The sequence below is a fragment of the Polypterus senegalus genome, chromosome 2 (genome assembly GCF_016835505.1).
Source record: "Polypterus senegalus isolate Bchr_013 chromosome 2, ASM1683550v1, whole genome shotgun sequence".
Lineage (NCBI taxonomy): Eukaryota > Metazoa > Chordata > Cladistia > Polypteriformes > Polypteridae > Polypterus > Polypterus senegalus.
The window spans coordinates 94316399-94338453 of NC_053155.1; the positions used below are offsets into that span (position 1 = coordinate 94316399).

Sequence of the window (22055 nt, forward strand, 5' to 3'; positions counted from 1 at the left end):
ATCTTGTGCTATTCTTATGGGGGCTCTGTTTACCACTGTGATCTGTTCTCTTGTGTTTCTCGTTATTTTGCTCTTCAATCATCTGTTCTGTCCAGGTTTAATTCAGATCTCCATCTGTCTTACTTCTACATCAATGTCATTGCCTGTTGACAACATTTTATGAGCTTTTTGTTGCTGCAAAGCACCTCACACTAGTGAGGCTGGGTTGTTAAGATGGCTGCTTTTCTACTTTCTGCATGATCCTGATTTCAAAAAATATTCTTTTGAGCATTGAAAAAGGACCATGGCACATGTGATAGCTAATCTGTTATTTTTTGTCATTTAATTTTTTGATGTTTTCTCTATACTGTAGGTGTTACTTATACAGTAATTATAAATAATGGATTGTTTAGAATAATTTTGGTAGTTGATTGATTAGGGTTTTGCTGGATAACAACAAGGCACATCAAGTTGAGTTCTCTAATGCAGGGGTTCTCAAACTTGGACCTGGGGGACCCCTGTGGCTGCAGGTTTTTGTTCCAACCAGCCTCTGTTTTTAATTGGACTCCTGGACTAATTAAGTGAACTGTTGTTTCCCAGATTCCCTGTTTTGGGAACAATATACAAATTAGAAAACTAAGTTTGGTAAAAAAAAAAAAAGTATTAAAATGTACTAAGCAGTTATATGAATGTTTTTCTTTTTAACAGTATTTTCATCTTGTCATTCTACTTTTCTAGGTGTTCTAATTGTTTAATTAATCGGTTATTTACTACTTTGTGGTAGTAGTTGCGTCCTTTCACGATTGAGTGTTGTTTGCTTGTGTTTCTGCTCTGCTAGTTTTTAATTGTCATTATTAAGATTCAATGAAGGGAGCAAACTGCACAGAGAAAGGGCGAAATATAAGAGAGTTAAGCATTTAAATCCATAGCAAAAACAGAAATATTTCCAAGTTTCTTATACATGTAAAAAGCATGCTGCTGTGCTTTTCTGAATGTAGAATAAAAGATAAATAATACCAGCTAATTAAGTGAGATCAGGTGTTCTCACTGATTGGGAATCTGGTTGGAACAAAAACCTGCAGCTACAGGGGTCCCCCCGGACCGAGTTTGAGAACCCCTGATGTAAAGGAACACAACAACTCTCTTGGGAAGATCGTGATTTTCTAATCAGAAGGATCTAAAATTATCACTCATAGTGGACTCAATACTTTTTACTATTTCAGTGAATAGGAGGGATCAAGAAGGCTAATAGGATGATGTTATATAGCATGATGTGTGGAGTACAAGTCAAATAAGGCTAAGCCTAAGTTTTATAATGCACTGGTGAGGCCTCACCTAGAATGTTGTGTACAGTTTTGGTCTTCATGTTACATAAAAGGAGTAGCAGTGCCAGGGAAAATCTAGAGGAGAGTGACTAGGCTGATTCAGGTACTGAAAGGAATGAGCTATGGATAGAGACTGAGAAACAGTTTTAATTTAAGCAAACTAAGATGACATGATAAAAGTGTTTAAAATTATTTAAGTTATGAAAGTAATTAGTACCGTGGTTACCAGCTGTTACTTTACAATACATTTTTTAACAAGAACACAGAGACACGGTTGGGCAGATTTTGCACAACTATTAGAAAGGTTTTCTTCAAACAAAGATCCATACACACCTGGAACTAATTACCAAGTAGTGTGGTGGTGAATTTAATTTCAGAATTAAACCAAACTAAATGTAACACTGTTTAGCTTTGAATTCACAAACTAAATCCTGAAAAGCATTCCAAAGGCAGAAATGGATTGGTATCCAAATAAGAAACTATCATTTGTGAAAGGATGTTAAAGATAGAGCTGCCAGGTAAGAGGAAAAGAGGAAGGACTAAGAGAAGGTTTATGGATGTGGTGAGAGAGGACATGCAGGTGATGGGTGTGACAAAGCAAGATGTAGAGGATAGGAAGATATGGAAGAAGATGATACGCTGTGGCAACCCCTAACAGGAGCAGCCGGCAGAAGAAGAAGATTTGTGAAAGTCAGCAACTTTGAGCCTGGGCTGCATTTTATTCTCTAATGGACTTTTGATACAATGGGTATCAAATGTTTACACTACTTTGGGACTCTGAACATTATTGTTGCAACGCCTAACAATTCAGTGAGTTCTGTTCCTACATTGTTTTTCCATTTAATAATCAGACAGGTAGTTGCAGCATAATGGCTAATATGAATTGCCACTAGCATTTAAAACCATTGTAAATGTAACATATTACAGCAGATTATTAAACAGATAAAGTGATTCTGGTTTAATTACTATTCTCATCCTCCTTGATCTGAGTGCAGCCTTTGACACTATTTGTCGCACTACACTTCTCAATAGATTATCTTCGATTGACATTACCCACACTCCACTAGATTGCTTCAGATCCTACCTCTCAGGCCGCACTCAGTTCATTCAGCTTAAAACTTTCATATCCCAACCCACCGCTGTTACTTCAGGTGTGCCCCAGGGCTCTGTCCTGGGGCCTCTCCTTTTCATTATTTATCTCCTTTCCCTTGGCAATATCTTTCGTAAATATAACATTAGCTTCCACTGTTATGCTGATGACACCCAGCTCTGTCTCGCTAGCAAACCTACTGCTTTCTTTCCACCCTCCTCACTTATTGATTGCATAGCAGAATCAAATCTTGCTTTTCTTTTCAGTTTTCTTAAATTAAATAGTGACAAAACTTAGGTTCTCCTCATTGGTACAAAATCAACATTATCCAAAACTGATCATTTTTCATTTGTTATTGATAATTCCTCTGTCTCCCCTTCTCCACAGGTCTGGGTGTCATCCTTAACAGTACATTATCCTTTCAGTCCCACATCAATAACATCTCCCAGTCTGCATATTTCCACTTGCGTAACATTAATCGTATTCGCCCCTCCCTCACTCCCCACACCACTGCTATCCTTGTTCATAGCCCTGTCACTTCTCATCTGGATTATTGCAATTCCCTTTTCTTTGTTTTGTCTTGCAGATCTCTCTATAAGCTTCAACTGGTCCAGAATTCAGCTGCCCACATCATTACTAGAACCCCCTCTATTCACCATGTCACTCCCATTTTGCAGCAGCTTCATTGGCTTCCAGTTCAGTTCCGAATTCAATTCAAAATTCTCCTATTAACTTTGAAGACTATCCACAACCTCGCCCCTCCATGTCTGTCTGACCTCTTCCATGGTGCCATTCCCTCCCGTGCCCTTAGATCCTCTTCCTCCATCCACCTGACTGTCCCCTTCGTCCATCTATCCACTATGGGGAGCAGAGCGTTCAGTTGCTCTGCTCCTCAGCTTTGGAGCTCACTACCACCTGAGCTTAGAAATGTTGAATCATTTTCACTTTTCAAATCTAAACTTAAAACTCATTTGTTTAAGACTGCTTTTTCTCTTGATTACAATTGCTCTGTCTGCTTTTATCTTCTGTATTTTACTTTTGTTTATAATCTGTGTTTTGTCTATTGTTTAGTGTCCTTGAGTGTTTAAAAAGGCACCTACAAATAAATAAAATGTATTATTATTATTATTATTATTATTAGATAAGCTTAGGTGATATAAATCAAAAATTATGGGAAACCCCTGAATAGTTTCCATTCATCATCACATATAGCTTAAACACTTGATTACCTTGACCAGTGCGAGACATGACACTTTTTATTTGATAACAGATACGTACAGAGTTCAGTTTCAAGGGAGACGTCATCATGAATGGAGCAGCTGATATTTATACTTCTGTTGCTCAGTATCACGATCGTGCTGGATACATAATAAAGACCATTTTGAGGGTCAATGGAAGAGTTGCTATCAATAACCATCCATTCAATAGAGGAGATGTTTGGGGTGAAGTGCCACCTTAGTTCTGGTTTAGGGTATATGCCACTGGCAGAGCAGGTGAATGTTGCATTGCATGAGAATGGATTATCTTTATTCACTGAGATCTCTGGTCGAGTGAGATTAGCTGCAAAGAAAATTTCAAAGATTAGTAATAATTCATTTTAGGCACATATCTCAATATTCTCTTTAGGAATAAAAAAAATTGATAAAAACACTAAAAATGAATACTTTTCAGTATAGGTACAATGATGACAACCATAAAGACATTTACTTCAGGTTACGAAAGACTGATTTCTTACAACTTCAATAAGGAATTTCTTTTTGTCCTCCACTATACTCACAAGGAATCAATGAAATTATGTATAGAAGAGACTAGGAATATTTACCATATATAGAAATATATATACACTACACATAGAAATATTTAAGAATTCTAATATGATGCTATGTTTATAAAGTTTTAAGAATAAAAGAAGATAAAGTGGAGTTATGACTGAAGTGTTTAAAATTATGAAAGGAACTGATACAGTGATGCCAGCTAGTTACTTTACAATGAATCCTTCAACAAGAACACAGAGAAATACTTGGGCAAGGGCAAATATCACATAACGTTTAGAAAGTTTTACTTTACTTCAGAACCATAGATAATTTGTATAAATTACCAAGTAGTGTGGTAGAGAGTAGGACTTTAGGGATCTTCACATCTCAACTCAATCCTACTTTGAAGAAATTAAGTGAATAGGCTTGTTAGGCAGAAAGGCCTGTTCTTGACAAAATTGTTCTAATGGGGATTTAGAATTCAGTTACATTTTTATGTATTGTAATAATAATAATACTCCTCGTAACCAGCAGATGGCAGAAGTGCACAATTTGTGAGTGGCCTTAACATCTAGGAGTCATAAATCCAGTCACATTACAATTCAAGTTCAGCAAAATGTCTTTTAAAAAAAAGTGCCAGAGATACTTACCAATAATGGACAGATGGAAATTTATTTTGTCTTCATTTTGTTTTGAGGAATTTAATAAATAACATTCATAATCTCCAGTGTCTTCAATTGTGACGTTCTTAAGAGTTATGACATTGTTCTGAATATCCATGTAAGTACGGTTCTTGTATTTCTCGGAGACGAAAGGTTGCAGATCTTCTGTGTTGATCTTATTTTCCTTCTTTATGTATCCGTTCAAAAACTCTGGAGTTCCATCAATGACTTTTTTTTGAAAGTAAACACGGTTGACCTTTTCTAGAGAGAACTTGGAGGAGTGGCAGGGAAAATCAATATTTTTTCCATAAATTCCCACCAGATTCACTGACATAAACAAAAGTAAACAAAACAGTAAAGATTTTAAAACTGAGAGACAGAATGATCCTTAAAATAATGCAACCTTACAGGTATGACAGGACAAACCTTCATTCTTTAGTTGGCTTTTGTACTTCTTAAAAAGTCTTTATCATTCATAATTAGGTTCCAAACAAGTTAAAGGATGATGCAAGAAGCCGGGAGTCATTTTTTACTTGTGAATGTACCCAACACCAACACTTGAACACACTGTCCTTTTGGCTTTTCTCTGACTCCTCTAGTCTAACCATTCCATCCATCCAATATCCAACCCGCTATATCCTAACTACAGGGTCACAAGGGTCTGCTGGAGCCAATCCCAGCCAACACAGTGCGCAAGGCAGGAAACAAACCCTGGGCAGGGCGCCAGCCCACCGCAGGGCACACACACACACACACCAAGCCTAAAGATTTGCTTAGTTAGCAAAACAAATACAGCACACCATTTTCAACATCCAGGCCAAAACACACAGATTATACATGAGGTGTAACCTTTGATTATAACATCTGAAAATAAATCAAGATAAAAAAACTGAACATAAAATATATTGTGACACATAGACACACTCAATGTATAAAAAAACACTTTTTCTTTTAATACTGGTAGAGTTGTACATTCAAGTAACATTATCACTACACAATGGCAATACTAAACTCCAGACTCATACACCAGACAGCATCAATTAGTAGTGATAGGCTTCCTTTTAAACTTTAATAAAACACTCCCATTACCAAAAGCTATAACCTAACATTAAACACAAGAACTATTTTAAAATACAGCATAAATTAAATCTTCAATAAGTTTAATTTTAGCTGCAGCACTGCAGAGTCTCGTGGGAAGTCAGTGCCATCTGTCGCTGCAATATATAAAATATATAGTGGCTGAGCATACCCCTATGTAGCAGAGTAAATGCTAAAAGCCTCATTTAAATTAAAGGAAAAGAAAACAATGGTTAAGTTGAGGCTGCCCTGTGGTGTGCTGGCGCCCTGCCCGGGGTTTGTTTCCTGCCTTGCGCCCTGTGCTGGCTGGGATTGGCTCCAGCAGACCCTCATGATCCTGTAGTTAGGATATAGCGGGTTGGATAATGGATGGATGGGTTAAGTTGAGGCAGGTGTGAACATTTGTAAACTTAGCCAGCCAAAGGTCTAAGTAGGTAACATTTCACATTCAGAGGTGTTTGGGAGTGTCTCTTAAAACAAGTATACAGAAAGATCATTGGAGATGTGATCATTTAAATATTAAATGTGGCACAAGTTCAGAAATTCAGAGACAATTCCTAGATGCTCCTGGCAGTTAACCAGCAAGTTCGATATTTTTCAAGTCAAAGATGTCTCTTCAGAATAATGGTTTATACAGGTATTAGTTTGCCACATGAAACTGTAACAATTGTGCTGAGCATAATCATGTGAATTGAGTATGCATCTGCCATTAAACCATTGTGACTGCACAGATTCAAAGTGCACAACAACGCTGGTGGCACATGTACATTATATTTATTTTTTTCCTATGATATTTGTTCTCAATGTGCTATGTGCCTGTCACATTTTTTTAAATTTGATTTGATGTACTTTATTAACCCCTGTGGGGAAATTGTCTTTTTGCAAAACTTTTGGGGGTCAGAGCGCGGGTTCAGCCATTGTACAGTACCCTGGAGCAATTTTCAGGTTAATAGACTTGATCAAAAGCTCAGCAGAGTAGGATCCATTCTGGCAGTATCAGGATTTGAGCTGGCAACCTTGCAGATAGTCACACCCCTGCTTCAGATGCTTTTAGTAGTCCATGACTGAAATAACTGAGCAGTGATCATTTTTCACATTTGTCTATGATCTTCTTCAGCACACCAACCAGTAGACTAACATGGAAGGCAACCATTAAGTCGTCACCCGGGGGAGGTGTACAGTGTGAAGTATTTTTGTTTTCGCAAGCACTCCACTATGCTTGTCCTTCTTTCCCCTTTGATGGTGCACCACTGACCTTTTTTCCATTAAACTGCTCTTTGTTTTTACACGTATACACTTAAATTGACTGGCAAAAAAAAACACGGTTGCTGCAGTTTATGCTTGTATTTCTTATCAGTTGTGGTTTCAAAAAGATGTAATAGTTATGTACAGGATGACCTGATTTTCCAGGAGCCAATACAGGACAGGAAAAAGAGGTGGGTTTCTATGATCGGTTGGTTGACTTACAATGATTCATCTGTGAAATTTAACTTTCTTTTCACATTTTCAAGTTCCCTGCTGTGATGCAGGCATTAGACTTCACACCCATATCCTTCACCCACAGAAAACCTGATCAAGCATAGAGCAGTTCTGCAGAAGTTGCAAAAGATGAGGCCTTACACAGCTACTCAACTCAGATATGCAATGATAATAGGGCATGGGCGAGAACACACTATTTACACAAACCCCTGACCAAAAACGCAAAATAAAAAATGAATGTCATTGACAGTTTTATAGAATTTACAAAAAAAAAAAGGAATAAACTGTGTATAACTGAAGAAGATGGGCTGATTGTTGTGTTGGAAGGACACATTTTACGCTTGAGCTAGGGCTGTTTTTCTGAGGTCTGTAATTTTCATGTGCTTACAACACTAAAGTAAGATGTCCTGCCAGCACTTGTGTTGACATGGGCTTTAGATTTACAATATGTGAGCATCTGATTGGTCATCTTGTGTTTGTTTTTAATAGAACTCATGTGATTAATGATAAATGTAAAGTCCCAATTTATAGCTATCAATACTCTGTATTCCAGCAATGTGCACAGTGTAACTTTAGAATTAGTTAATCAAATGACAAATTTGTAAGGGATGAAATATTGTACACATGAAGATTCTCCAAGAAACTTAGAGTACCTATTTTGGGGTCGAAATACATGATGATCTTTCCAGGAAATAGGTTGCTAGGTATTGTACTTTAAAGTTACTAACAAAAGCCTGTCATAAATGAATAATGTCATATAGAGTATTATTAATCAAATTAGCAAAGGCTAACTGCAGACAATAAAATAGGTAAAGATTATCCCCTTCATGAAAAAATGAAAAAATAAGCTCACCAGACATAAATTTAGTCACCACTAGCTAAATCTTGCCAAATAGTGTATAACTCCTCTGTGAGACCTAAGAACAGCTGCAATTCTATCTGGCATGGATGCCACCAGTTTATAGATGTAGGTGACATCCATTTTAATCCACTCTTCCAGCACCAAATACTGTAGTTTGGCCAAATTGGGTGGATTGGCTGTGGCGGAGTTTCACTCATTCCTCCAAATAGTCGCATAGATTTTCTATGGGTTTGAAATCTAGGGAATTTGCACGTCAGTTGAAATGCAAGAATGCTTTAGAATGTTCTTTATTCTCAATATATCAGAAAAGGAGTGGAAAGTAGCAATGCAGAGAATTCACTCGAGCTCCATATGCGCAAAGCATACAATTATACAACTTAAAATTATATATCGAGTACATCTGTCTCGACTAAAACTCTCCAAAATGTTTCCAGGGCATGATCCAACCTGCGAACGTTGCAACCAAGTCCCAGCCTCACTGGGTCACATGTTCTGGGCCTGCACCAAATTAACATTATTCTGGACAAAAATTTTTAATTACCTCTCAGACAGCCTTGGACTCACAATTCCTCCTAACCCATTAATAGCTGTTTGGGGTTCTTCCAGAGGGGCTTAAAGTGGAGAAAGACAAACAAATTGTGATTGCATTCACTACACTTTTGGCACGCAGACTTATTCTGATAAACTGGAAGAGCCCAAACTCTCCTCTTTTAAGTCAGTGGGAAACCGATGTGTTATATTATTTGAAATTGGAAAAAATCAAATACTGTACTCAGTTAGAGGATCCGTACAGACTTTTTTCAAAACATGGTAGAATCTAATCAGTAATATTTTAAAATAAGTTCATAAAGCACAGAGAATTTATTAATTTAGGTATGTTTACAAGCCTTAAATTTTACGCTTGGCTTGCTCTCTCTCAGGGGTGGGGATCGATCTGTTCTTAACTCAATTTTTCTTTTTTGTTAAAACTTGATTGCTTTGTATGGATTGCAATAAAATTAATAAAAAAATATATATATAAAAAAAAGAATGTTCTTTATTCCAATTATGCACAGTTTCAGCCCTATGCATGCAACAGAAAAGGTAACACATGGTTGAACCAGAAAGCCAAATGTAGCTTTCTGGTTCAAGTGCACCATCATCTCAACCATATGACCCATTTGCTTATAACTGAAATAACCCTAGAACATCAGAGAGCTGAGCCCTGCTTGAATAGAACTTTGCACACAATCCTCATGGAAGGATTCATGCGGCTTATGATGTACCCGTTGCCTCGCATCATTCAAGCACAAGCAAAAACGCAACCAATCAAACCAAATAACACATTTCCAGGCTTCAGAAGCCCAGTGTTTGTGGCTCCGTTTCCATTGTAACCATGCAGCTTTGTGAATGTCTGTTAGCAAGGGCCTGTTCCGCAGTTCTCTATTTAAGAGATTCATTGCATGAGGTTCTCTTCTGGGTGTTCTGTTATGAATGTCTTCTTGTGGTCCTATATTAACTGCAACAATTTTTGCTGTCACAACGTATGACACATGGTGATTGTCCCTGTCTGTAAGCTCGGTCTTCAGTGATGGTCCCTGTCTGTAAGCTCGGTCTTCAGTGATGGTCCCTGTCTGTAGGCTCGGTCTTCAGTGATGGTCCCTGTCTGTAAGCACGGTCTTCAGTGATGGTGCCTGTCTGTAAGCACTGTCTTCAGTGATGGTCCCTGTCTGTAAGGATGGTCTTCAGTGATGGTCCCTGTCTGTAAGCACGGTCTTCAGTGATGGTCCCTGTCTGTAAACTCGGTCTTCAATGATGGTCCCTCTCTGTAAGCACAGACTTTTGACCACAGTTTTGGCAATGATTAGCAATTGGCCGAATGTATCCCACTATTGGTAGACCAGTTGTACAGTACGTTCTGACACAGAGTGTACAACTTCCTGTACAATATACCCTTTGAAACGGCCAAATATAATCAGTCATTCAAGTCTGTCATGCAACCCATTTTTTGTGGAAAGAACCAAACATATGTGGCCCACCACTACTCCTCATCATCCTAAGAACCCAATAGCACATGGCACAGCTACTGTATTTGTAGGACAGTATTCATCTTGAGTTGCCCTCTGTTAGTGTATGAAGTTTGCATTGCCACTTACATATGAGCTTAAAGGTACAATGCTTTGTACGTTAAGTCTTAATCAGGGATGTTCAGGTTGACATTGCTCTTCTCTAGCTACCTATAGGTTTTTCAAACTTTAAAAAAAACAAAACATTAGCCTCATATTTAATTAGAAGTTACCCAGCAATACACAGCAAATTAATATGTGATAACAATTCATATCCATTACTGGATTGTTAGGAGTCAGGGCCCATCCTGGTCATCATGTAGTGAACATGGTGTATATTATATATTACATAAATATCAAATAATAAAATATAACAATCTCAAAACTAAAAAATCCAATTCAGGACTGTATTGTATTTTTCAGAAAATGATGCTCGCAATTTCATTTATTAATTAAGGTAGATTTTACTAACACTTAGGAATATTAATGAGGAAGCATTTCTGGCCGTAAACCTCTAATAACAATAATAGAAATGTCTCAGTCATAAATCAAAAACTCAAAATAGTGTGCCAATGTGCCAAAAAACACATTACCTATACAAGCACAATGAACCCAACTTGCTTACTCTGTTCCCTATATGAATCACAGGTGGGTAAACAATACAACAAGAAAGAGCATCATGGTGGGGAATAAGGGAAAGATGCAGAAGACAAGGAAGTATTTCAATTTCAATTTCAGCCATTATTCCGTAGCTAGAATCATGATAGGCAGGATAATGCTTCTGTTTCTGTTTGCCTCTCTCCTGTTCTTTCTGTACTGTATTGTATGCTACACAACACTGGCATGATTCAGTTTTTTGTGTTTGTTTTCTTGGTATAGCATACCACCTGCAACTTCAGAACAGGCCTTCCACCTGAAGCTAAGCTTGGGTGGGCCTAGCTAGTACTTGGATGGGAGCTGATCTAGGAAAAGCAAGGGTGGTTACTGGAAGAGGTGTTGGTGCGACGAGCAGGTGTCACTTACCCTGTGCTCTGTGTGTGGATTCTAATGCCCCAGTGCAGTGACAGGGACACTGTGCTCTAAATGCGATGCTGTCCTTCAGATGAAGCTTGAAACCGAGGTCCTGACTCTCTGTTGTCATTAAAGATCCCTGGGCATTTTTTGAAAAAAGTGTAGTTTTTATCTTGATGTCCTGGTTACATTGTCCATCATGAAACAAATCCACTCTGGCCCCCTAATCATCCCAGTCTCTAATTGGCTAACTACTCTGGTCTTCCTTTACCACCTAACAGCTAATGTCTTGTGAGTGTACTGACTCAATAATGGCTGCTGTCGCAACATTCAGACGGGTACAACAAAGTTGTTGCACTCTGTCTATGTAAAGCACTTTGAGTAGTGCACACTTTGCTATAGAAATGCAATGAATTATTATTATTATTATGTGTATAGTATTATGAACAGTATTCACATCTCACATTACTGCACAAACATAATTATATGTGGATTTTTGCAAAAAATAGAGATTATTCTGTTGTGGCGCTAGCTGTGGTATCCTTTATTTCCAAAGAATATTTCATTTTGAAGCATTGCTTTCTTTTTGCAACACAATGTCTAATTAGTGCTTACTGTGAACTAGGTTGTGCGTGTGTGATTTTGGATAAATCATTTGGTTATGTGCAAATTGTTTTTTATTAGTTTTTCCTTTTTTGTTTAAGATTTTGGGAAAATGGCATTTCATATTGTGTATATGTGCTTTTTGTATATATTTCTGGGAAAAAGCAGTAGTATTCTAATTATTTTGTGTATGTGATTAGATAATGCTGTAATGAAGGAGCAACAAAGTATAACACAAGAAAGAAAGTGAGATTATGAAATTACTTGAGGTGAATGGGATCTGATGCCTTCAGGCACTACAAAGGTCTCCATCACTGTTTGTCTAAACAGGACTGACATACTGTGTGTATCCTATTCAACCAACCAATCACCTTTTACATTTTGTAGCTTTAAATAATCAGGTTAAAACCAGGATATTTGCCAGTTTCATGTTTATATGTTTCAGGGTGACGAATAAATATTACTAAAGTTGATACTTATCAATGTAATTTAATGTCCTGTTGTAAATGCAAACATTGTTTTTATGTATATGCAAATTAATTATATATAAACATATTGTGACGCATGAGTCCCTGTTTTGCACCCCAAAACACGAGACTGAGTCTCAGTACTATTCGGCTTGAAAAAAGGAACAGCACAGTTATTTATTGTAGCGGGGTCTCCTATGCATAGACACAGCAGTCTGGCAGGGTCATGGCCTGGTTAGTGGCCAAGTAATATTGTTCCTTGCATTTATAAAGTACCTTGCATCACCCACTGACAACAGGCGTTTATAGCACAACTGTGATCGGCTTGGATTTGCTTCCACGGCGCTCCACTGCAGAGCTATCAACCTGTGGTTGCCCCAGCAATAGACAAGCAATCTTCCACAGACACGGCAATCAAGCTTTGGGATGCACTCCGTTGTATCGACCCGTTGGGGGGGAACCTCACAATATATATTTCCGCAGGGACTGGCCTAGTGCCCACACTGGACCCAATCCAGGCTTCAAAACATACAAAGATGTACATATTTATGTTGAAATATTATGAAAATTCAAGTTTGAATTCCATATTTCAACGATAATAATGCATTTTGTTTATTTTTATGTATTTTAAAAGCATTCTTATAATATAATAATGCTGGAAGGTGATTGCGTGTTGCTTGCATATTTGTCAGATGTACACATCTGTCTAAAAAGAAATTCCTTATTTTGAGTACTTCATTATAGAAGTCAACCTCATCACTGAAGATGTGGCAGAGTTTATAGCATGCCCAGAATGGAAGTAGATGTAGAGAAGTTAATTGTTTGACATCAGTTGGCTTGTGATAGACAGAGGTTTTAAGTCCTGGAAAGCTTATACAAAGACTAATATCTAATAATAGTAGAGCTGTGGTGGAAGCATTGACTGTAAACCTGAGGGAAAGTTGGAAACTAGTGAAATCATGAATGAATTCCTGTATCTGGCTTCTGGAGCAAGAGGCAACACCAACACAATTGCTGAAATATCTATTGTACAGATCTGGTACAAAGCCTAGGTAGAAAGAAGCACTCTCCCACCTAGCCAACAAAGTTGTTGGCATAGCCAGGTCTCTTTTTAGTATCCACTGCATATCCACTGTCCCAAAGTTGTTATCAAAGTAGAATGCATTGAGGTGAAGACCCAGTTCTGCCAGTCTCATGAGTGTGCTAGTTGGAGGATTCTGGACTGGATGTCTGTTGAGTGCCTGTCTGATGGCAATAAGACCTTAATTGTGAGTAGTGGCTGTGAGTAATGAGGTTTGTCATGGGCAAAGAGATGACGTCCATGATAAAGATAAAGCAGTCAGGACCATGAAATTAAAAGCTATCAAACAAGAGGAGTGCATGGTTTAGTATCTTAAGTCTGAAGGGATACCTTCAATCAGTGGTCTCATAAGACTTTCAAGGAAAGCTGAAATATAAGTAATTGGACAGTTGCTTTCACAAATAATTGAGTGTCCAGGACTGTCCAGCTTGTGGATTTTGGGGAGAAGGTAAAACTAAGATATCTATGGGTTTTCAACAGTCAGGCAGCACTGGGAGGCAATTGTTTTCTGCTGATGAGAAGAGAAATGGTAAAACTTACCTGCTGCTGGTAATCAACTGTCAGATCCTGTGTGAGGGGATGATAGGCGGCTGTATTAAAGAGATGTTTAAATATTAAATGTAACAGATACAGCATTATGATGAGACGTGAAAATGAATATGATACTATTTTTGTTCTGCTTAATTGAGGAGTAAATAGAGCTCAGACACTTGAAATCCATTTTGTCACTAAGTTGTACATTAATATAGAGAAACAATTTCTCCTACCAGACAGAATTCTACTCACTAGTAGTTACTCAAGCTTCTAAGGACTTAGTCTTGTTCTAACCTAATCTTACTTTAAACAGCCAAGGCCTTGCATACTTATTATTGTAATGAGATTATCAAACCAGAGCGCACACTGAGATCTCAAGATGCTGGCCTACTTAAGATTACAATAATTAATAAAATAACAGTGGGAGGGTGAGCTTTTCATTACGGGGCCTTGAAACTGTGCAATAATCTGCCTGCTGCTATAAGAGATGCCCCTTCAGTCTCCGGTTTTAAATACAGGCTGGATACTCACTACTTTAGTCAAGCATACCTTGACTAGAGCTGCTGATTAGTTGTGCATACTGCATTTCTGTTTGTTAGTCATGTGTACAGAAACATAAGAATCAATATATTTTTAACCCAGTACTAACCCACCTCTATTCTGTTTCTTCTTGCAGTATCTGGATGTAGCACTTGGTGCTGGTGTTCTACTTGCAGGCTGCTGTCCTGCAGTCATTTCTTATAAAGGGGCATTGGAATCAATAGATGGAAGGATTCTGTCTTTAGATTGGACGGCCAACACAGATTCCACAATAGAAAACTCAGGAATAGGTCGGCAGCCAGTTGGCCAACGTCTCTAGGGGCCTCATGTATAACGACGTGCATAGAACTCGCACGATAAAATGGCGTAAGCACAAAAGCTGAAATGTGCTTACGCAAAGAAAAATCCAGATGGAGGAATCTGTGCGTACTCCAACTTCTTCCGCTACATAAATCCCAATCAGCGTGAAAAGTAACGCTCGTGCACGCGCTTTATGTAACGCCCCAACTCCTCCCAGAATTACGCCTCTTTGAATGTGCAAATGTATATAAATCGCCCTCAAGCTCAGCCTTCTGTGAAAAGACAATGGGAAAAGCACGGGGGAAAATATAAGAATTTCAGTGAATACCAAGTGGAGGCAAAGGAAAAACATACTATTTGTTCAAATAAACTGTGTTATAATCAACAAAAGGAAGTTGATCGAGTGACATAGCGTGTTGGAGAAACTTTAAAGCTCACATTCACAAAATCGCACAGTGCCGGAAATAAAAAAGAAGTCAAATATCAAAGTCGCCATGAAAGGTGAGTTGTAGCCCACTGTCTGAGTGTCATATGAAAGCTTAGGGTACAGAGAAAAAAAGGCACACAGTGGGGAAAAAAGCACGAAATGTCAACTTCAATCTTGACATTTCCACTTTAATCATGTAGTTAATTTTGTCATTAAAGTAGAATATCATAAACTTCATCTTAAAATCTTTTAATTAACCAGTTTCTCAAATCACATCGTAATTAAAGTAGCACGTTAAATGCTTTGTTTTGTATTTGATCTTCTATGTGCTCTATGTGTGTGAATCACTACTTGCTTCTTAAACCGGCTCTCTTCCTCCATCTGGACACAGAATCCATTACATTCATGATATTACAGTTCTCTGAATAACTAAAATACTGAGATGTATACGTGATGTCATTTTTATGATGATAGGAGTTAAAGCAAGTTATTAAACATGAGTTTCACGGCGCAGTGATTGTGTGCGACCTACGATGAAATAATTTATTGCAGCAGTACTCAGGGGCTCTAGGCTTGTGGTGGCACTGGGCAGAGGAAGAATCGGTGGCTCCTTCGCCCGCCAATGTCAGTAAGGTAACTTATGCACGGTGGATGGCCACGTCCGTTGCAGACACTGCATAGCCGCCTCGTGCTCATGACACAAGCATTTAACTTTTGCAAATTTGTCTGCGTTTTTAGCTGTGTTGTTATTTTCTCTTTCTGTTTTATATTAAATATATATTGGCGTAGCCACCACTGCAGTCCTTGCTTTTCTTTCCCCTAATACCCAATCACCACACAATCAGCTCTGTAAAAGACGTTAAGCCATCTGTAAGCTTAGAGCGCCGATTCTTCAAAACGTTTAAGGAACATTGAAATATCTTCGTAGTACATGTTTAATTATTCTATCTTTCACGACACTTCCAGTGAAGAATATAGATTATTTAAATGTTAAAGTTTTATCTGTATAATATAATAAACATATTTTGCTGCATTTCACTTTAAAAATGATATTGTCATCATATATAAATACGTGCTTTATAAAGTGGCTCAGGTTGTGCGATATTATAATTGTAGTGCAAGTTTACAGTGGGGTGATTGTACTTATAAGTACAAACAGCTCTACAAGGATCAATTGATTAAGTGCATTTAAAGTTCTTGGGATGAAACTGTTTCTGAACCACGAGGTCCATACAGGACAGGCTTTGAAACGTTTTGCTGTGGCTGAGGTAGCGTGTCCTTGAAGCTGTATACCGATAATTCTCTTTCCGATCAGCTGCTGCTGTGATTCGCAGTCAGATATAGTGATACAAATACTCCGAGTGGTGCAGTGAGAGTAATATGGAAATAGATGATCCGCTGTGGCAACTCCTAACGGGAGGAGCTGATGGCAACTCCTAACGGGAGGAGCTGAAAGAAGAAGAAGAAGAAGGTGCAGTGAGAGTAACAACGCTAAAGCAGTTATGGTATTTGGAATACCATTATATTATATTATATTCCCTGGACCATTATATTGTTACAGGTTAATTACAATCAGATGTGTTACACTAATAAACAATATGCGGTTAGTTTCAGTGTATTTATAAAGCCGTGTCAGGAAAATAAGGTGTAACCGCACAGGAACAGTAGCATTGCTTTGACGCTGGGTGCCGCCAGTCTGCAAAACCGAGCGGAGAACTTGCGTACGACAAGGTATGAGGTACCGTGGAAAAGTGTGTCTTTACGCCAAGTGTAGGTTTTATACATCGCAATTTGAATGTGGAAAAGTTCTTACCCAACATTTCTGTGCGTACGCACCGTTTATACATGAGGCCCCAGGTCTGCGACTTTATTTTTGACTTTCTCTTTTACAGTTATAATCTTCACCATTGTGAACTGACTATAGTTCAACAATTAATTAATGCACAGATATTGTTGGCTTCCATTTATGTTTAACTAGCAAAATACCCGCGCTTCTCAGTGAAGAAGTAGTGTGTTAAAGAAGTTATGAAAAAGAAAAGGAAAAATTTCAAAAATAACGTAACATGATTGTCAATGTAATTGTTTTGTCACTGTTATGAGTGTTGCTGTCATATATATATATATATATATATACACACACACACAGACACACACACATACAGTATAAACATATATACATATACATATATACATGTAAACATATCTACATATACACATATCTACACATACACATATCTATATATATATACATATACACATCTACATATATATACATATATATACACATATCAACATATATACACACATACATATACATACATACATACACACACACATATACATATATACATACATACATACATACAGATAAATATATATATATATATATACACACATACACATACATATATATATACACATACATACATACTGTGACGGACAGCCGGGTCCCATGCCCGGCCGGGATGCCTCTGCTGCATACGTCCCAGGGGAGCCACCATGGACAGTGCAATACCTTCCCCAGGGCACCTGGGGGCAGTCTCCCTGGCCGTGGGTCCTTCCTTAGTCTCCCCCGTGGCTCCACGGGACATGGAGTCCACCACAGCTCGGTTGGGAGATGGGGTGGCTTCTAGGGGGTGCTGCGGAGAGCCAGCCGCCACAAGGGACAATTTACCAGCCCCACCCGGAGGTGCAATTAAGACCAGCTGGTCAGGCACCTGGAGCACTTCCGGGTGGGCTATAAAGCAGGCCAACCTCCCTTCATTCTTGGCCAGAATCGGGAGGAAGAGGACGAGGTTGCCTGGGAGAAGTGGTGGTGGCAGAAAGGGTTGTTTAGAGTTTGTGTTTTGTGCTTTTGGGACTGTGTTGGGCCTGTGGGACACGGGGAAGACGTGCCCCATGGCTGAAGAGAAAAATAAAAACCCTATTTGTTTTATACCTGTCTCTGCGTGAGTCTGTGCCGGGTCGGGCACTATATAGCGCCTTTTACAATACACACACACACACACATATATATATATATATATACACACAGACACATATATACATATATATACAGATCTACATATATACACATATTTACATATATACAGTATATATACACATACATACATACATATATATATCTACATATATATATATACTGTATATAGCAAAATCCCCGTGCTTCGCAGCGACGAAGAACTGCTTTTAAATTTTATTAAGAAGAAAAGAAAACCTTTTTAAACTGAGGGAAAATATACCAATAACTATCTGTTAAGGATCTCTTTGTATACCACGTTGTCAGTTCAGCAGTCCGGTTGTAATATGACCAAGTTGTGCACTGAGCTTAGTCTTGAGAATACAACGTATAGTTGTCCAGGAGGAAAGCAATCTTGCCTGAAATCAATGGCATCCTTTTGTAGGGTCTGTACCTGAGACTTATTACTTGTCATCATGCAGCAGAGCCTTACTGGAAATTGGAGGCATCTGAATTGAAATGGGAGATCAGAGTGTATAAAGGGGATGCGAGGAATACATTGAGTGTGGAGAAACTCTAGAGATAGCGTGTGTATTAACTTGTGGATTTTTCTGTGAGTATTTGGTGGCAACGTGATGAAGTTGCTTCCGCAAGACCGCGTTAGCTGTGGAGCTCGACTCAGAGCATATTCTTTTCCTACCTTGTTAATTGTGTAATGGGTCTTTTGAACAGGTTTGATGCATGGAAGTGATCACTCGTACTGTGTTCAGTCAGTTCACATGAGCTGCTCTCTTGTGTGATGTTGCGATGTCCACAGCTTTATTTAATGTTAGCTAAGACCCGGCACTTAAAAGTTTCTCGCTACAGCAATTTTAACTCCATTACAAAGAGATCCAAAGTCTTGTTTATACCTCGTGTCTTCTCATTAAACTTGTATCTCGCGAATAAAGTATTTGGCGTTTTTCTTCAGCGCTCTTTGGGAGCTCTTCCTTCTTTTCTACGTACTGCAGTCACAGTCAGTTCATGTGATTACGCGGGAGGCGTGATGATGTCACACGCAGCTCCGCCCCCCCCATGGCCATTGAGCTAACGTCCATTACAGTATATGGAGAAAAATAGGTTCCAGTTATGACCATTACGCGTAGAATTTCAAAATTAAACCTGCCCAACTTTTGTAAGTGAGCTGTAAGGAATGAGCCTGCCAAATTTCAGCCTTCTACCTACACGGGAAGTTGGAGAATTAGTGATGAGTCAGTCAGTGAGTGAGTGAGTGAGTGAGTGAGTGAGTGAGTGAGGGCTTAGCCTTTTATTAGTATAGATTAGTTTCTACCTTGTTCTCTGTGTGTTTTAACAAATCTGCCTTTATATGTGTACCAGTTCTGTATTTCGTAATTATAGGTAAAAATTCCATTACAACGAATATCTTTACAACAAAATTTTCACAATGAAGTATTTTTATGGTTCCGACAGTTTCCCCATATGATGTGAATCTATAGAAATCTTGTTACTACGAAGTACATTCAGCAGATACTTTCATTACAACAAAGTGCCCAAAAGACTTTGAAATGCCTGAATGAATCATCCACAGAGCAATTATTTCTGAGGTTGTCGTTCAGTTGTGCACAATGATCCCCCAAACGGAAACATTGTAATTTTTTTTTCTTACTTCGAACTTTTCTCGTTTTTTTTTTTGCCTTTTTTTGTTTCCTGTGGTTTTCAGTGACACCTTTTGCTTATTGCTCGTCAACATTTGAAAAACATCCATTGGAATTTAACTCATTGTCACCCTCCTATAGAAACGGCAGACACAAAAAAACGATAACAGTTCATATTAGAAAAAAAAACTTTACATTTTTGCAGCTCTCAATTGTGGCAAAAAGAAAAAGACGTTGCCAGTGAATTCGGAATTTCGCTATCGACGCTTTCAACTTTCTTGAAAGACTGAGCAAAAAAAGAAGAAAAATCTCAGGTCGCAAACGTATGTGAACTGCTGCATTTGAAGACATTGAAAACGCAGTTTTTATGTGGTTCAGTGATGCTCGTTCAAGAAACATTCCTATTAATGCGGCACTCATTCAAGAAAATGAGAGGTTTGTAAACTCTCTTGGGATCTCCCCCAACTAGACGGCATGCCAAAGAGCATCCCGAAGTGCGATCACCGAGTCTGTGGAAGACTGTTTATCAGTAAATGCACATAACAGGATTACTTGGTCACTGACCTGGCCACGACCCTGCCTGACTGCTGTGTCTGTATATAGCAGAGTGGCAGACCCCGCTGCAATAAATAAGTGTGCTTTATTCAAGCTGAATAAAGCCGGTTTTGCTAAAGTACTGAGACTAAGCCTCGTGTTTTGGGGTGCAAGACAGGGACTTATTGTGCGACCACAATCTTTTATGATTTGCTTCTGTGGCGCTTCACTGCACCGCTGTGAGCCTGCTATTGCCCTGCCCCGTCAACGGACAAACAATCTTCCAAAGATGGTCCAATTGTTCCTCGGACTCCTCAGCGTATCGTTCCCGTTGGATGGGGAGTGGGGGATCCCAAAAGTGTTCAGAAACCTCACAATATGAAGAAGAAGAAAAGGATGATTCGGCTTCTGATTGATAATTGTGCTGCCCACAGCATGCTTCCACATTTAGATGATGTTTGCGTTGAATTCCTCCCACCCAATTGCACAGCAGTGCTTCAGCCATTAGATTTGGGCATCATTTGCACCCTTAAAGTGTATTATGGCAAGGAAATTTGAGAAAAATTCTCGCCAGCATAACTTGTAGACAGGAGAAGATTAAAATTAATGCAAAAGAAGCTATTGAAATGATTTCCACGCCTGGACGAGGTTAAAGAAAGCACTATAATGACAAATACGGAATCTTATTACTACAAAATTTTCGCTACAACAAAATATTTTTAGGTCCCTGGGAGTTCATTGTAATGGAATTTTACCTGTAGTATAATCTACACTTGTATTTTAATTGTTTACAGTGCTTTTCACCTACACTCAGTGAAGTGTGTTATACAAAAAATAAGTTGCATTGTGAGTCTCTGCTTCATCTAGCTGCCTTACTCCCTAAAATGATTCAAATTTACAAACAATGTGACAGTTTACCTCATAAACATTTTCATTTAGTGATCAATATGCTGTGCTGTGTGGAACTCAATTAGAGGTACTGTAGGTCATTAGAGTCACTAGCATAAGAACTCAACTTAAAGAAAGCCAGCAGTGACTTTATCTTGAGGAACTAAACATAAACCCTGGTGTCTATATTTATTATATGTCTGCATATTACTAAATTGTAGCTTCATCTCCCACCTCCGCAGAACTTCAACAAAATCCCCAAGGGGACATTGAGTCTGAATGGGCTATGTTCCGTGCCTCTATTGTTGAGGCGGCTGACCGGAGCTGTGGCCATAAGGTGGTTTGTGCCTGTTGTGGCAGTCCCTGAAAGAGCTGGTGGACACCGCGATGAGGGATGCCGCAAGCTGAAGAAGGAGTCCTACAGGATTACTTGGTCACTGACCTGGTACCCTTTTGTCCTGTGGGACTCCCAAGTCAGCTGATAGGTACCGCAGGCCAAGCTGAATGCGGCTTCGTGGATACTGAAGCAAAACTCAGTTTTGGAGAAGTTTGGGGAGACCATGGAGAATGACTTTCGGATGGCTTCAAGGAGATTCTGGTCCACCATCTGGCGCCTCAGGAGGGGAAGCAGTGCACTGTCAACACTGTATATGGGATGGTGCCCTGCTGACCTCAACTCGACTTTGTGGGTTGGTGGGGAGTACTTCAAGACCTTCAGAATCCCACTAACATGCCTTTCAATGAGGAAGCAGAGCCTGGGGACTCGGTGGTGGGCTCCCCCAA

The 22055-nt window shown here is 38.9% G+C and overlaps 1 protein-coding gene across 1 annotated transcript in view; it reads right to left on the reverse strand.

Moving 5' to 3' along the window:
- The window catches only part of LOC120523156 (T-lymphocyte activation antigen CD80), a 64673-nt gene that overhangs the window by 11175 nt on the left and 31443 nt on the right, over window positions 1-22055 (reverse strand). The window contains exons 4-5 of the mRNA XM_039744174.1: window positions 4799-5137; window positions 3673-3954 (exon numbers count right to left, since the gene is read on the reverse strand). Of these exons, the coding sequence (XP_039600108.1) occupies window positions 3673-3954; window positions 4799-5137 (621 nt within the window). The remainder of the gene's footprint in view (window positions 1-3672; window positions 3955-4798; window positions 5138-22055) is intronic.